The sequence below is a fragment of the Oncorhynchus kisutch genome, unplaced genomic scaffold (genome assembly GCF_002021735.2).
Source record: "Oncorhynchus kisutch isolate 150728-3 unplaced genomic scaffold, Okis_V2 Okis02a-Okis13b_hom, whole genome shotgun sequence".
NCBI classification, from domain to species: Eukaryota; Metazoa; Chordata; class Actinopteri; order Salmoniformes; family Salmonidae; genus Oncorhynchus; species Oncorhynchus kisutch.
The window spans coordinates 7,817,926-7,834,811 of record NW_022261979.1 but is presented as its reverse complement, the minus strand read 5'-3'; the positions used below and the strand labels follow the sequence as shown (position 1 = coordinate 7,834,811).

At 48.4% G+C, this 16,886-nt stretch overlaps 1 protein-coding gene across 1 annotated transcript in view; it reads left to right on the top strand.

The window, feature by feature from the left end:
* The window catches only part of LOC116359297 (transmembrane protein 65), a 74,422-nt gene that overhangs the window by 43,409 nt on the left and 14,127 nt on the right, over positions 1 to 16,886 (top strand). Inside the window, exon 6 of the mRNA XM_031812076.1 lies at positions 5,308 to 5,350. Coding sequence (XP_031667936.1) covers positions 5,308 to 5,350 — 43 coding nt within the window. The remainder of the gene's footprint in view (positions 1 to 5,307; positions 5,351 to 16,886) is intronic.

Sequence of the window (16,886 nt, the reverse complement as noted above, 5' to 3'; positions counted from 1 at the left end):
GAATCACGTTACAACAAAGGCATTTCACTGGGCCCTTTACTAGTTTTGACCACAGTTCAAATTAATTCAGATACAGTATAGTATTCTATGTGGAGTAAATTAATTCAGATACAGTATAGTATTCTATGTGGAGTAAATTAATTCAGATACAGTATAGTATTCCATGTGGAAGAAATTAATTCAGATCCAGTATAGTATTCTATGTGGAGTAAATGAATTCAGATCCAGTATAATATTCTGTGTGGAGGTGTGTCTGCTGGTCATATAGCTCTGCTGTATAACAGACTGTGAATCCTCTCCCACTGAGATACTGCAGGGCTATTTCAGTGAACAGTAGAAAGACAAGGCTGTGGTGTTCTGAACCCAGAACTCTACTGTAACTAACAGGGTCCAGAGCTCTACTATAACTACCAGCAGGCTGGACCCAGAGCTCTACTATAACTACCAGCAGGCTGGACCCAGAGCTCTACTATAACTAACAGCAGGCTGGACCCAGAGCTCTACTATAACTACCAGCAGGCTGGACCCAGAGCTCTACTATAACTAACAGCAGGCTGGACCCAGAGCTCTACTATAACTAACAGCAGGCTGGACCCAGAGCTCTACTATAACTAACAGCAGGCTGGACCCAGAGCTCTACTATAACTAACAGCAGGCTGGACCCAGAGCTCTACTAGAACTAACAGCAGGCTGGACCCAGAGCTCTACTATAACTAACAGCAGGCTGGACCCAGAGCTCTACTATAACTAACAGCAGGCTGGACCCAGAACTCTACTATAACTAACAGCAGGCTGGACCCAGAGCTCTACTATAACTAACAGCAGGCTGGACCCAGAGCTCTACTATAACTAACAGCAGGCTGGACCCAGAGCTCTACTATAACTAACAGCAGGCTGGACCCAGAGCTCTACTATAACTAACAGCAGGCTGGACCCAGAGCTCTACTATAACTAACAGCAGGCTGGACCCAGAGCTCTACTAGAACTAACAGCAGGCTGGACCCAGAGCTCTACTATAACTAACAGCAGGCAGGGCCCAGAGCTCTACTATAACTAACAGGGTCCAGAGCTCTACTATAACTAGCAGGGTCCAGAGCTCTACTATAACTAGCAGGGTCCAGAGCTCTACTATAACTAGCAGGGTCCAGAGCTCTACTATAACTAACAGGGTCCAGAGCTCTACTATAACTAGCAGGGCCCAGAGCTCTACTATAACTAGCAGGGCCCAGAGCTCTACTATAACTAGCAGCAGGCTGGACCCAGAGCTCTACTATAACTAGCAGCAGGCTGGACCCAGAGCTCTACTATAACTAACAGCAGGCTGGACCCAGAGCTCTACTATAACTAACAGCAGGCTGGACCCAGAGCTCTACTATAACTAACAGGGTCCAGAGCTCTACTATAACTAGCAGGGTCCAGAGCTCTACTATAACTAGCTTGGTCCAGAGCTCTACTCTGTCAGCTGATCTGAGTGGAGGGAAATGGACGTGTCAGCTGATCTGAGTGGAGGGAAATGGACGTGTCAGCTGATCTGAGTGGAGGGAAATGGACGTGTCAGCTGATCTGAGTGGAGGGAAATAGACGTGTCAGCTGATCTGAGTGGAGGGAAATGGACGTGTCAGCTGATCTGAGTGGAGGGAAATGGACGTGTCAGCTGATCTGAGTGGAGGGAAATGGACGTGTCAGCTGATCTGAGTGGAGGGAAATGGACGTGTCAGCTGATCTGAGTGGAGGGAAATGGACGTGTCAGCTGATCTGAGTGGAGGGAAATGGACGTGTCAGCTGATCTGAGTGGAGGGAAATGGACGTGTCAGCTGATCTGAGTGGAGGGAAATGGACGTGTCAGCTGATCTGAGTGGAGGGAAATGGACGTGTCAGCTGATCTGAGTGGAGGGAAATGGATGTGTCAGCTGATCTGAGTGGAGGGAAATGGACGTGTCAGCTGATCTGAGTGGAGGGAAATGGATGTGTCAGCTGATCTGAGGAGGAGAGAAGAAAAGAAGGAGAGAGAACAACTTTTGATCGAATTTCACTTTGAACACAGTGTTTCTTCACCCGCTGTTATGTAAAGTACCAGAGGGGATGAAGGAGGAGAATATCACTAGTTTTGCCGTCTGTCTGTAATCGTATTTCCTCACTGCTGTGTTTCTGAAACAAGCCTGCTGTGTTTCTAACAGTTAGACAAACATCTAAGAGAGTCTTAACGATACTGTACATACCGCACAACATCTACACCAGAGAAACAAAATGCTGAAGTAAGATTCTTGGGGAGTTCTGAGTGTCCACAGGGGATACTAAATTGGATTATAAATCATGTCTGCGGCTTTAAATTGACAAATGAATTGGAATCATCAGTCAAATCCAACCTGAAGTTGAAGGCTTTATATGTAAACTCCAGCTGGTCATGTAACCTATTGTACTTCTCACTGTCCAATTGTTCAATATGATGGATGTTGTTTTGGACTTTTATTAGGCTCTGATCTTGTTAAATAAGTCTGGTACACATTCTCTCCCTCTCTCTCTGGATGGCTGCCTAAAACCTGCAGAAGCCCTGCTACAGTACTGCTACAGCCTGGGACTGCATCCAACATAGAACCCTGCTACAGTACTGCTACAGCCTGGGACTGCATCCCACATAGAACCCTGCTACAGTACTGCTACAGCCTGGGACTGCATCCCACATAGAACCCTGCTACAGTACTGCTACAGCCTGGGACTGCATCCCACATAGAACCCTGCTACAGTACTGCTACAGCCTGGGACTGCATCCCACATAGAACCCTGCTACAGTACTGCTACAGCCTGGGACTGCATCCCACATAGAACCCTGCTACAGTACTGCTACAGCCTGGGACTGCATCCCACATAGAACCCTGCTACAGTACTGCTACAGCCTGGGACTGCATCCCACATAGAACCCTGCTACAGTACTGCTACAGCCTGGGACTGCATCCCACATAGAACCCTGCTACAGTACTGCTACAGCCTGGGACTGCATCCCACATAGAACCCTGCTACAGTACTGCTACAGCCTGGGACTGCATCCCACATAGAACCCTGCTACAGTACTGCTACAGCCTGGGACTGCATCCCACATAGAACCCTGCTACAGTACTGCTACAGCCTGGGACTGCATCCCACATAGAACCCTGTTCCTTAAGTAGTGCACTACCCTATGGGCCCTGGTTATAAGTAGTGCACTACCCTATGGGCCCTGGTTATAAGTAGTGCACTATACAGGGAATAGGGTGCCATTTGGGACTGAACCCTGAGGCTGAAATAAGTTACAGACAGCTGACCTTGAAACGGTTGTAATTACATTGGTCCTGCTCTCTCTCTCTCTCTCTCTCTCTCTCTCTCTCTCTCTCTCTCTCTGTCTCTCTCTCTCTCTGTCTCTCTTTCTCTCTCTCTCTCTCTGTCTCTCTCTCTCTCTCTCTCTCTCTCTCTCTCTCTCTCTCTCTCTCTCTCTCTCTCTGTCTCTCTCTCTCTCTCTCTGTCTCTCTCTCTCTCTGTCTCTCTCTGTCTCTGTCTCTGTCTCTGTCTCTGTCTCTGTCTCTGTCTCTGTCTCTGTCTCTCTCTCTCTCTCTCTCTCTCTCTGTCTCTCTCTCTCTCTCTCTCCCCCTCTCTCTCTCTCTCTCTCTCTCTGTCTCTCTGTCTCTCTCTCTGTCTCTCTGTCTCTCTGTCTCTCTCTCTGTCTCTGTCTCTGTCTCTGTCTCTCTCTGTCTCTGTCTCTGTCTCTGTCTCTGTCTCTGTCTCTGTCTCTGTCTCTGTCTCTGTCTCTGTCTCTCTCTCTCTCTCTCTCTCTCTCTCTCCTCCAATCAAGATTCACTATCTTCACAATGTAGTTTTAGATTCAGACTACTGTATCTGCACCCTGAGAAAAAAGGGTTCCAAATGTGTTCTTCGGTTGTCCCCATAGGAGAACCATGTTTGGTTACAGGTAGAAACCTGGAACCACATAGAACTATTTTGGGTTCCATGTAGAACCTTCTGTATAAAGGGTACTACATGGAACTTTAAAAAATTCTACCTGGAACCAAAAGGGTTCTGCCAGGAAACAAAAAAGGGTTCTTCAAATGGTTCTCCTATGGGGACAGCCGAAGAAACCTTTTAAGGTTCTAGATCCTTTGTTGGTTCTAAATCTTCAACACAGCATTTTTGTTATGGGCCGTTCTAATGTGACGTTCAGTGATTCGTTTGTGTGTTTGATATTGAAATACATAGATTGATGTGTTAACATGGGTATCTGTTAACATTAAACAGACCCCTTGTCCCTCGCAGCCTACATGACTCCAGAACGACCCTGCGTTGCCATGACATTCAGATCAATGATTGTTCCAGGCACGTCAGTCACAGTTAAAACACATCAGTCCTGTGGGCCGTGATTCTGTCTGTCTCAGTCTCTGGACAGACACAAGTGTAAATAAACTGTTTTCAGCATCGAACGAGCAGGAAGAGCAGATGAAATCCATTAACAAACCAGCTGTACGGTAATTCACATTTGGCTCTGTCGCATCTCATTTACCATGATTTTCTCTCTATTAGTTCAGGTGCATTCTGTCTAATGACGAGTCAGAGACACAGCTACTGTCTAATGATGAGTCAGAGACACAGCCTGCTGTCTAATGATGAGTCAGAGACACAGCCTGCTGTCTAATGACGAGTCAGAGACACAGCCTACTGTCTAATGATGAGTCAGAGACACAGCCTACTGTCTAATGATGAGTCAGAGACACAGCCTGCTGTCTAATGGCGAGTCAGAGACACAGCCTGCTGTCTAATGGCGAGTCAGAGACACAGCCTGCTGTTTAATGTTGAGTCAGAGACACGGCCTGCTGTCTAATGATGAGTCAGAGACACAGCCTGCTGTCTAATGATGAGTCAGAGACACAGCCTACTGTCTAATGATGAGTCAGAGACACAGCCTACTGTCTAATGATGAGTCAGAGACACAGCCTGCTGTCTAATGGCGAGTCAGAGACACAGCCTGCTGTCTAATGAGGAGTCAGAGACACAGCCTGCTGTTTAATGTTGAGTCAGAGACACGGCCTGCTGTCTAATGATGAGTCAGAGACACAGCCTGCTGTCTAATGACGAGTCAGGGACACAGCCTGCTGTCTAATGACGAGTCAGGGACACAGCCTGCTGTTTAATGATGAGTCAGAGACACAGCTACTGCTACAGCCTGCTCCACTCCTGTGTTTGTGTTTGAATGGATCTCATTGGAGCATACAACGACCTCTTGACGTCATCAACCAGTCCTTCACCCGGGCAGAACCATGACCTCCCTCTCTTCTCTCTCTGCAGCTGCTGCCTTGGGGAACCTTGTGTCGGACCTGGCTGGACTCGGGTAAGAAAAGGCCGATCAAACCAATCGTCTGTTAGGGCTGATACAGTCCCTGGTGGAGTCCTATTGTAGTTACACTGTGTTCAGTCCCTGGTGGAGTTCTATTGCAGTCACACTGTGTACAGTCCCTGTTAGCATCCTATTGTAGCCGCTATAGGAAGATTGCTACAGTCCCTGTTAGCATCCTATTGTAGTCGCTATAGGAAGATTGCTACAGTCCCTGTTAGCATCCTATTGTAGTCGCTATAGGAAGATTGCTACAGTCCCTTTTAGCATCCTATTGTAGCCGCTATAGGAAGATTGCTACAGTCCCTGTTAGCATCCTATTGTAGCCACTATAGGAAGATTGCTACAGTCATAATAGGGTTTTTGAGAACTTTCCAGACTTCTCCAAGCATTGTGAGAACTGATTATTTGCGGTGAACAACTGCAAAAAATACTACCTGGAATGTGCACAATGTGCTTATAGCTAAACAGAAAACCTGTCAGGCTAAAACTGGAGAGAGGTTAATGATGTCCTCTAACCTGTCAGGATGAAACTGGAGAGAGGTTAATGATGTCCTCTAACCTGTCAGGATTAAACTGGAGAGCGGTTAATGATGTCCTCTAACCTGTCAGGATGAAACTGGAGAGAGGTTAATGATGTCCTCTAACCTGTCAGAATGAATCTGGAGAGAGGTTAATGATGTCCTCTAACCTGTCAGGCTGAAACTGGAGAGAGGTTAATGACGTCCTCTAACCTGTCAGGATGAAACTGGAGAGAGGTTAATGATGTCCTCTAACCTGTCAGGCTGAAACTGGAGAGAGGTTAATGATGTCCTCTAACCTGTCAGGATGAAACTGGAGAGAGGTTAATGATGTCCTCTAACCTGTCAGGATGAAACTGGAGAGAGGTTAATGATGTCCTCAAACCTGTCAGGCTGAAACTGGAGAGAGGTTAATGATGTCTTCTAACCTGTCAGAATGAAACTGGAGAGAGGTTAATGATGTCCTCTAACCTGTCAGGATGAAACTGGAGAGAGGTTAATGATGTCCTCTAACCTGTCAGAATGAAACTGGAGAGAGGTTAATGAACAAATACTCTATTCTATAATTCACCATAACCATATGGCAAGCTTCTATGCCATACAACTCTCCTTCCGTGGCCTCCAATTGCTCTTAAATACAAGTAAAACTAAATGCATGCTCTTCAACCGATCGCTACCTGCACCTACCCGCCTGTCCAACATCACTACTCTGGACGGCTCTGACTTAGAATACGTGGACAACTACAAATACTTAGGTGTCTGGTTAGACTGTAAACTCTCCTTCCAGACCCATATCAAACATCTCCAATCCAAAGTTAAATCTAGAATTGGCTTCCTATTTCGCAACAAAGCATCCTTCACTCATGCTGCCAAACATACCCTTGTAAAACTGACCATCCTACCAATCCTCGACTTTGGCGATGTCATTTACAAAATAGCCTCCAATACCCTACTCAACAAATTGGATGCAGTCTATCACAGTGCAATCCGTTTTATCACCAAAGCCCCATATACTACCCACCATTGCGACCTGTACGCTCTCGTTGGCTGGCCCTCGCTTCATACTCGTCGCCAAACCCACTGGCTCCATGTCATCTACAAGACCCTGCTAGGTAAAGTCCCCCCTTATCTCAGCTCGCTGGTCACCATAGCATCTCCCACCTGTAGCACACGCTCCAGCAGGTATATCTCTCTAGTCACCCCCAAGACCAATTCTTTCTTTGGCCGCCTCTCCTTCCAGTTCTCTGCTGCCAATGACTGGAACGAACTACAAAAATCTCTGAAACTGGAAACACTTATCTCCCTCACTAGCTTTAAGCACCAACTGTCAGAGCAGCTCACAGATTACTGCACCTGTACATAGCCCACCTATAATTTAGCCCAAACAACTACCTCTTTCCCAACTGTATTTAATTTGTATTTATTTATTTATTTTGCTCCTTTGCACCCCATTATTTTTTTATTTCTACTTTGCACATTCTTCCATTGCAAAACTACCATTCCAGTATTTTACTTGCTATATTGTATTTACTTTGCCATCATGGCCTTTTTTTGCCTTTACCTCCCTTCTCACCTCATTTGCTCACATTGTATATAGACTTGTTTATACTGCATTATTGACTGTATGTTTGTTTTTACTCCATGTGTAACTCTGTGTCGTTTTATCTGTCGAACTGCTTTGCTTTATCTTGGCCAGGTCGCAATTGTAAATGAGAACTTGTTCTCAACTAGCCTACCTGGTTAAATAAAGGTGTTCTCAACTTGCCTACCTGGTTAAATAAAGGTGTTCTCAACTTGCCTACCTGGTTAAATAAAGGTGTTCTCAACTTGCCTACCTGGTTAAATAAAGGTGTTCTCAACTAGCCTACCTGGTTAAATAAAGGTGTTCTCAACTTGCCTACCTGGTTAAATAAAGGTGTTCTCAACTAGCCTACCTGGTTAAATAAAGGTGTTCTCAACTTGCCTACCTGGTTAAATAAAGGTGAAATAAAATAAATAAATAAATAATGCTGACAACAGGGCCAATAGGATACATGTAGTTACAGTTCGCTTAGCTCTAGACTGGTCCTAGGTCTGTTCTAGTGTGGTCCCAGATCTGTTATAGCCTGGTCCCAGATCTGTTATAGCCTGGTCCCAGATCTGTTATAGCCTGGTCCCAGATCTGTTATAGCCTGGTCCCAGATCTGTTATAGCCTGGACCCAGATCTGTTATAGCCTGGTCCCAGATCTGTTATAGCCTGGACCCAGATCTGTTATAGCCTGGTCCCAGATCTGTTATAGCCTGGTCCCAGATCTGTTATAGCCTGGTCCCAGATCTGTTATAGCCTGGACCCAGATCTGTTATAGCCTGGACCCTGATCTGTTATAGCCTGGACCCTGATCTGTTATAGCCTGGACCCAGATCTGTTATAGCCTGGACCCTGATCTGTTATAGCTTGATCCCAGATATGTTGTAGACTTGTCCCATGTCTGGGGCCTGGGGCTCCACAGTCTCTCCTCTGTTAGCTTGGTTTGATCTGGGGCTCCAGCCTCCTCTCTGTTAGCTTGGTTTGACCTGGGGCTCCAGCCTCTCCTCTGTTAGCTTGGTTTGACCTGGGGCTCCACAGCCTCTCCTCTGTTAGCTTGGTTTGACCTGGGGCTCCAGCCTCTCCTCTGTTAGCTTGGTTTGATCTGGGGCTCCAGCCTGCCCTCTACTGGCATGGAGGTTAACACAAGCAGGCCATGGGAAACTACGGTCCTGATTGGTGTCACATTTTGTCCCAGCTAACACACCTGACTCCAATAATCAACTGATTCTGATCTTCAGTTTAGAATGTAATTCGTTTAAATCAGTTGTGTTTGCTAGGACCAATCAGGTCCCCGGGGACTGGAGTTGCCCAGGCCTGCGGACTAGAGCTTCATTCCCTGTTATAGCAGTATCTGTCCCAACACACTACAGCATCATTCCCTGTTATAGCAGTACCTGTCCCAACACACTAGAGCATCAATCCGTGTTATAGCAGTATCTGTCCCAACACACTAGAGCATCGTTCCCTGTTATAGCAGTACCTGTCCCAACATACTGTATGTTGTTTTACAGTGTGTCCATAACGGTCCATGTAGTCAAGTAATCTTCCACCTAACAAATTATCCTTTTTATCCCTGTATGCCTATCATGTACATACCGTAGATGTGGAGCTATGTAATAATCACCCAGCTGACATCTGGTACATTACCCCATTCTGTCAGATTATCCCTGTATGTCTATCATGTACATACCGTAGATGTGGAGCTATGTAATAATCACCCAGCTGACATGTGGTGCATTATCCCCATTCTGTCAGATTATCCCTGTATGTCTATTAAGTACATACCGTAGATGTGGAGCTATGTAATAATCACCCGGCTGACATCTGGTGCATTATCCCCATTCTGTCAGATTATCCCTGTATGTCTATCATGTACATACCGTAGATGTGGAGCTATGTAATAATCACCCGGCTGACATCTGGTCCATTATCCCCATTCTGTCAGATTATCCCTGTATGTCTATTAAGTACATACCGTAGATGTGGAGCTATGTAATAATCACCCGGCTGACATCTGGTGCATTATCCCCATTCTGTCAGATTATACAGGATGTATTGTCTGTCCTGAGAAAGGGTGGTCTTTACAAGTTCCTGTCTTCCTCCACGACAATCAGTTTCTATAGTAACGAGCAGCATATTTCTCCCTCTGTGTGTGTGTGTGACTGTCTAACGATCAACGCATCTCATTAAGCCTGTTTACTAGTTTTACTCACTGTATCCACAACCATTATGCCATCATCATCATCATCATCATCATCATCTGTTGTCAGGGAAGCTGTTTGCTCAGCAGAGCACAGTGATGCTTGTTAGTTTATCCCGGGTGATATCCCAGGTTTATCCCGGGTGATATCCCAGGTTTATCCCGGGTGATATCCCAGGTTTATCCCGGGTGATATCCCAGGTTTATCCCGGGTGATATCCCAGGTTTATCCCAGGTTTATCCCGGGTGATATCCCAGGTTTATCCCAGGTTTATCCCGGGTGATATCCCAGGTTTATCCCGGGTGATATCCCAGGTTTATCCCGGGTGATATCCCAGGTTTATCCCAGGTTTATCCCGGGTGATATCCCGGGTGATATCCCAGGTTTATCCCAGGTTTATCCCAGGTTTATCCCGGGTGATATCCCAGGTTTATCCCGGGTGATATCCCAGGTTTATCCCGGGTGATATCCCAGGTTTATCCCAGGTTTATCCCGGGTGATATCTGCAGTGACCTGTTGGGTTATTGGTTTTTATTGATTCTGCTGGAGTGAAGACATTCCTATGACTGAATTTAAACAGATCGTTTGGTCCCTCCCCCCTGACTGAATTTAAACAGATCGTTTGGTCCCTCCCCCCTGACTGAATTTAAACAGATCGTTTGGTCCCTCCCCCCTGACTGAATTTAAACAGATCGTTTAGTCCCTCTCCCCTGACTGAATTTAAACAGATCGTTTGGTCCCTCTCCCCTGACTGAATTTAAACAGATCGTTTAGTCCCTCTCCCCTGACTGAATTTAAACAGATCGTTTAGTCCCTCCCCCCCCTGACTGAATTTAAACAGATCGTTTGGTCCCCCCCCCCCCCTGACTGAATTTAAACAGATCGTTTAGTCCCTCCCCCCCCTGACTGAATTTAAACAGATCGTTTGGTCCCCCCCCCCCCTGACTGAATTTAAACAGATCGTTTGGTCCCTCTCCCCCCTGACTGAATTTAAACAGATCGTTTGGTCCCTCTCCCCTGACTGAACATAGTTCTAATAATTTGTTCACTGCAAATTGACCACAACTCTAAAACAGATTGTATTTGAAAATGACAATATTTCTTACCTTGAGACTAGATGACGTTTCTATTTTTTATTTGCGAGAATACTCCTCAATTAAAGAAATTTTTCACTTCATTCCTATAGATTATACAGTCTTTTTCTTTACCCAAAACGAACTGAATTGGCCAATGTGGGAGCACAATCCCATGGCTTCTTCCCAAGTGGTACAGACAGCCGGCTGAGTCTGGAATGTTCTCTCTATTGGCCATTCTGGGTCAGACGGGACTTACTTACTGTTGCCCACAGTAAGTGTCATTTCAGGATTCTGCTCATGTTCCTGGGCCATCTGTACCCCTGTCTGGCACTCTGTTGGCATCTTAATGGAGATGTCTGGCACTCTGTTGGCATCATAATGGAAATAGCTGCTCTGTCTGGCCCTCAGTTGCTCTGTCTGGCGCTCTGTTAGGATCATAATGGAGATAGCTGCTCTGTCTGGCACTCTTTTGGCATCATAATGGAAATAGCTGCTCTGTCTGGCCCTCAGTTGCTCTGTCTGGCGCTCTGTTAGGATCATAATGGAAATAGCTGCTCTGTCTGGCACTCTGTTGGCATCATAATGGAGATAGCTGCTCTGTCTGGCACTCTGTTGGCATCATAATGGAGGTAGCTGCTCTGTCTGGCACTCTGTTGGCATCATAATGGAGATAGCTGCTCTGTCTGGCCCTCAGTTGCTCTGTCTGGCGCTCTGTTAGGATCATAATGGAAATAGCTGCTCTGTCTGGCCCTCAGTTGCTCTGTCTGGCACTCTGTTAGCATCTTAATGGAGAAAGCTGCTCTGTCTGGCCCTCAGTTGCTCTGTCTGGCACTCTGTTGGCATCATAATGGAGGTAGCTGCTCTGTCTGGCACTCAGTTAGCATCTTAATGGAGAAAGCTGCTCTGTCTGGCCCTCAGTTGCTCTGTCTGGCACTCAGTTAGCATCTTAATGGAGATAGCTGCTCTGTCTGGCCCTCAGTTGCTCTGTCTGGCACTCTGTTGGCATCATAATGGAGGTAGCTGCTCTGTCTGGCCGTCAGTTAGCATCATAATGGAGATAGCATCCATCCATCACAACATCAGCCTAACCCACTACAGCCCCAAAGCGGTGAGCGCTAAGTAGTGCGCTATATAGGGAATAGGGTGCCATTTCAAATGTAGCCCATGGGTGCATCTATTCCCTATATAGTGCACTACTTTTTGACCAGAGCAATATGGGTCCTGGCCTAATGTAGTGCGCTATATAGGGAAATAGGGGGTTATTACAGATGCTGTCCATGTTCCAGAGACATCTGGTCACATCTGTACTGAACCTGAAAGCTGGTGGCCAGCGGGCATCTCATCTGAGGTGGCATTCATCCATCAGATTTTAGAGCCATGCCCGCTATGCACTGGCCCTGACAGGCTATGAAATATAGCTTCCCCAGGAGCACAACGCTACCAGGAGCACAACGCTACTAGGAGCACAACGCTACCAGGAGCACAACGCTACCAGGAGCACAACGCTACCAGGAGCACAACGCTATAAGGAGCACAACGCTACTAGGAGCACAACACTACTAGGAGCACAACGCTACTAGGAGCACAACGCTACTAGGAGCACAACGTTACTAGGAGCACAACGCTACCAGGAGCACAACGCTACTAGGAGCACAACGCTACTAGGAGCACAACGCTACCAGGAGCACAATGCTACCAGGAGCACATCGCTACTAGGAGCACAACGCTATAAGGAGCACAACGCTATAAGGAGCACAACGCTATTAGGAGCACAACGCTATTAGGAGCACAACGCTATTAGGAGCACAACGCTATTAGGAGCACAACGCTATTAGGAGCACAACGCTATAAGGAGCACAACGCTATAAGGAGCACAACGCTATTAGGAGCACAACACTATAAGGAGCACAACGCTACTAGGAGCACATCGCTACTAGGAGCACAACGCTACCAGGAGCACAACGCTACCAGGAGCACAACGCTACCAGGAGCACAACGCTACAAGGAGCACAACGCTACTAGGAGCACAACGTTACTAGGAGCACAACGCTACCAGGAGCACAATGCTACCAGGAGCACAACGCTACTAGGAGCACAACGCCACCAGGAGCACAACGCTACCAGGAACACAATGCTACCAGGAGCACAACGCTACCAGGAGCACAATGCTACCAGGAGCACAACGCTACCAGGAGCACAACACTATTAGGAGCATAACGCTACCAGGAGCACAACGCTACCAGGAGCACAACGCTACCAGGAGCACAACGCGACTAGGAGCACAACGCTACCAGGAGCACAACGCTACCAGGAACACAACGCTACCAGGAGCACAACGCTACCAGGAGCACAACGCGACTAGGAGCACAACGCTACCAGGAGCACAACGCTACCAGGAGCACAATAATTTTGCACGCCCAATTTTTCAGTTTTTGATTTGTTAAAAAAAAACTTCATGATTGTGTCCCACTTGTTGTTGATTCTTCACAAAAAATACAGTTTTATATCTTTATGTTTGAAGCCTGAAATGTGGCAAAAGGTCGCAAAGTTCAAGGGGGCCGAATACTTTCGCAAGGCACTGTATGGTTTCCAGAAGATGGACAGGGACTCTGTTGTCCTAGCTTCAGGGGGAAGATGAACAGGGACTCTGTTGTCATAGCTTCAGGGGGAAGATGGACAGGGACTCTGTTGTGATAGCTTCAGGGGGAAGATGGACAGGGACTCTGTTGTCCTAGCTTCAGGGGGAAGATGGACAGGGACTCTGTTGTCATAGCTTCAGGGGGGAGATGGACAGGGACTCTGTTGTCATAGCTTCAGGGGGGGAAGATGGACAGGGACTCTGTTGTCATAGCTTCAGGGGGGGAAGATGAACAGCGACTCTGTTGTCATAGCTTCAGGGGGAAGATGGACAGGGACTCTGTTGTCATAGCTTCAGGGGGGAAGATGAACAGGGACTCTGTTGTGATAGCTTCAGGGGGGAGATGGACAGGGACTCTGTTGTCCTAGCTTCAGGGGGAGAAGATGGACAGGGACTCTGTTGTCATAGCTTCAGGCGGGAAGATGGACAGGGACTCTGATGTCATAGTTTCAGGGGAAGCTCATTCCACCATCGGAGGGCATAGCTTCAGGGGGGGAGATGAACAGGGACTCTGTTGTCATAGCTTCAGGGGGAGCTCATTCCACCATCAGAGGGCATAGCTTCAGGGGAAGCTCATTCCACCATCAGAGGGCATAGCTTCAGGGGGGGAAGATGGACAGGGACTCTGTTGTCATAGCTTCAGGGGAAGCTCATTCCACCATCGGAGGGCATAGCTTCAGGGGGGGAAGATGGACAGGGACTCTGTTGTCATAGCTTCAGGGGAAGCTCATTCCACCATCGGAGGGCATAGCTTCAGGGGGGGAAGATGGACAGGGACTCTGTTGTCATAGCTTCAGGGGAAGCTCATTCCACCATCGGAGGGCATAGCTTCAGGGGGGGAAGATGGACAGGGACTCTGTTGTCATAGCTTCAGGGGAAGCTCATTCCACCATCGGAGGGCATAGCTTCAGGGGGGGAAGATGGACAGGGACTCTGTTGTCATAGCTTCAGGGGAAGCTCATTCCACCATCGGAGGGCATAGCTTCAGGGGGGAAGATGGACAGGGACTCTGTTGTCATAGCTTCAGGGGAAGCTCATTCCACCATCGGAGGGCATAGCTTCAGGGGGGGAAGATGGACAGGGACTCTGTTGTCATAGCTTCAGGCGGGAAGATGAACAGGGACTCTGTTGTCATAGCTTCAGGGGAAGCTCATTCCACCATCAGAGGGCATAGCTTCAGGGGGGGAAGATGGACAGGGACTCTGTTGTCATAGCTTCAGGGGAAGCTCATTCCACCATCGGAGGGCATAGCTTCAGGGGGGGAAGATGAACAGGGACTCTGTTGTCATAGCTTCAGGGGAAGCTCATTCCACCATCGGAGGGCATAGCTTCAGGGGGGGAAGATGGACAGGGACTCTGTTGTCATAGCTTCAGGGGAAGCTCATTCCACCATCGGAGGACATAGCTTCAGGGGGGGAAGATGGACAGGGACTCTGTTGTCATAGCTTCAGGGGAAGCTCATTCCACCATCGGAGGGCATAGCTTCAGGGGGGGAAGATGGACAGGGACTCTGTTGTCATAGCTTCAGGGGAAGCTCATTCCACCATCGGAGGGCATAGCTTCAGGGGGGGAAGATGAACAGGGACTCTGTTGTCATAGCTTCAGGGGGGAAGATGGACAGGGACTCTGTTGTCATAGCTTCAGGGGGGGGAAGATGAACAGGGACTCTGTTGTCATAGCTTCAGGGGAAGCTCATTCCACCATCGGAGGGCATAGCTTCAGGGGGGGAAGATGGACAGGGACTCTGTTGTCATAGCTTCAGGGGGAAGATGGACAGGGACTCTGTTGTCATAGCTTCAGGGGAAGCTCATTCCACCATCGGAGGGCATAGCTTCAGGGGGGGAAGATGGACAGGGACTCTGTTGTCATAGCTTCAGGGGAAGCTCATTCCACCATCGGAGGGCATAGCTTCAGGGGGGGAAGATGGACAGGGACTCTGTTGTCATAGCTTCAGGGGGGGGGGAAGATGGACAGGGACTCTGTTGTCATAGCTTCAGGGGGAAGATGGACAGGGACTCTGTTGTCATAGCTTCAGGGGGGAAGATGGACAGGGACTCTGTTGTCATAGCTTCAGGGGGGAGATGGACAGGGACTCTGTTGTCATAGCTTCAGGGGGAGATGGACAGGGACTCTGTTGTCATAGCTTCAGGGGGGAGATGGACAGGGACTCTGTTGTCATAGCTTCAGGGGGGAAGATGGACAGGGACTCTGTTGTCATAGCTTCAGGGGGGGGAAGATGGACAGGGACTCTGTTGTCATAGCTTCAGGGGGGAAGATGGACAGGGACTCTGTTGTCATAGCTTCAGGGGAAGCTCATTCCACCATCGGAGGGCATAGCTTCAGGGGGAAGATGGACAGGGACTCTGTTGTCATAGCTTCAGGGGAAGCTCATTCCACCATCGGAGGGCATAGCTTCAGGGGGGAAGATGGACAGGGACTCTGTTGTCATAGCTTCAGGGGAAGCTCATTCCACCATCGGAGGGCATAGCTTCAGGGGGGAAGATGGACAGGGACTCTGTTGTCATAGCTTCAGGGGAAGCTCATTCCACCATCGGAGGGCATAGCTTCAGGGGGGGAAGATGGACAGGGACTCTGTTGTCATAGCTTCAGGGGAAGCTCATTCCACCATCGGAGGGCATAGCTTCAGGGGGGGAAGATGGACAGGGACTCTGTTGTCATAGCTTCAGGGGGGAAGATGGACAGGGACTCTGTTGTCATAGCTTCAGGGGGGGAAGATGGACAGGGACTCTGTTGTCATAGCTTCAGGGGGGAAGATGGACAGGGACTCTGTTGTCATAGCTTCAGGGGAAGCTCATTCCACCATCGGAGGGCATAGCTTCAGGGGGAAGATGGACAGGGACTCTGTTGTCATAGCTTCAGGGGAAGCTCATTCCACCATCGGAGGGCATAGCTTCAGGGGGGGAAGATGAACAGGGACTCTGTTGTCATAGCTTCAGGGGAAGCTCATTCCACCATCGGAGGGCATAGCTTCAGGGGGGGAAGATGGACAGGGACTCTGTTGTCATAGCTTCAGGGGAAGCTCATTCCACCATCGGAGGGCATAGCTTCAGGGGGGGAAGATGGACAGGGACTCTGTTGTCATAGCTTCAGGGGAAGCTCATTCCACCATCGGAGGGCATAGCTTCAGGGGGGGAAGATGGACAGGGACTCTGTTGTCATAGCTTCAGGGGAAGCTCATTCCACCATCGGAGGGCATAGCTTCAGGGGGGGAAGATGGACAGGGACTCTGTTGTCATAGCTTCAGGGGAAGCTCATTCCACCATCGGAGGGCATAGCTTCAGGGGGGGAAGATGGACAGGGACTCTGTTGTCATAGCTTCAGGGGAAGCTCATTCCACCATCGGAGGGCATAGCTTCAGGGGGGGAAGATGGACAGGGACTCTGTTGTCATAGCTTCAGGGGAAGCTCATTCCACCATCGGAGGGCATAGCTTCAGGGGGGGAAGATGGACAGGGACTCTGTTGTCATAGCTTCAGGGGAAGCTCATTCCACCATCGGAGGGCATAGCT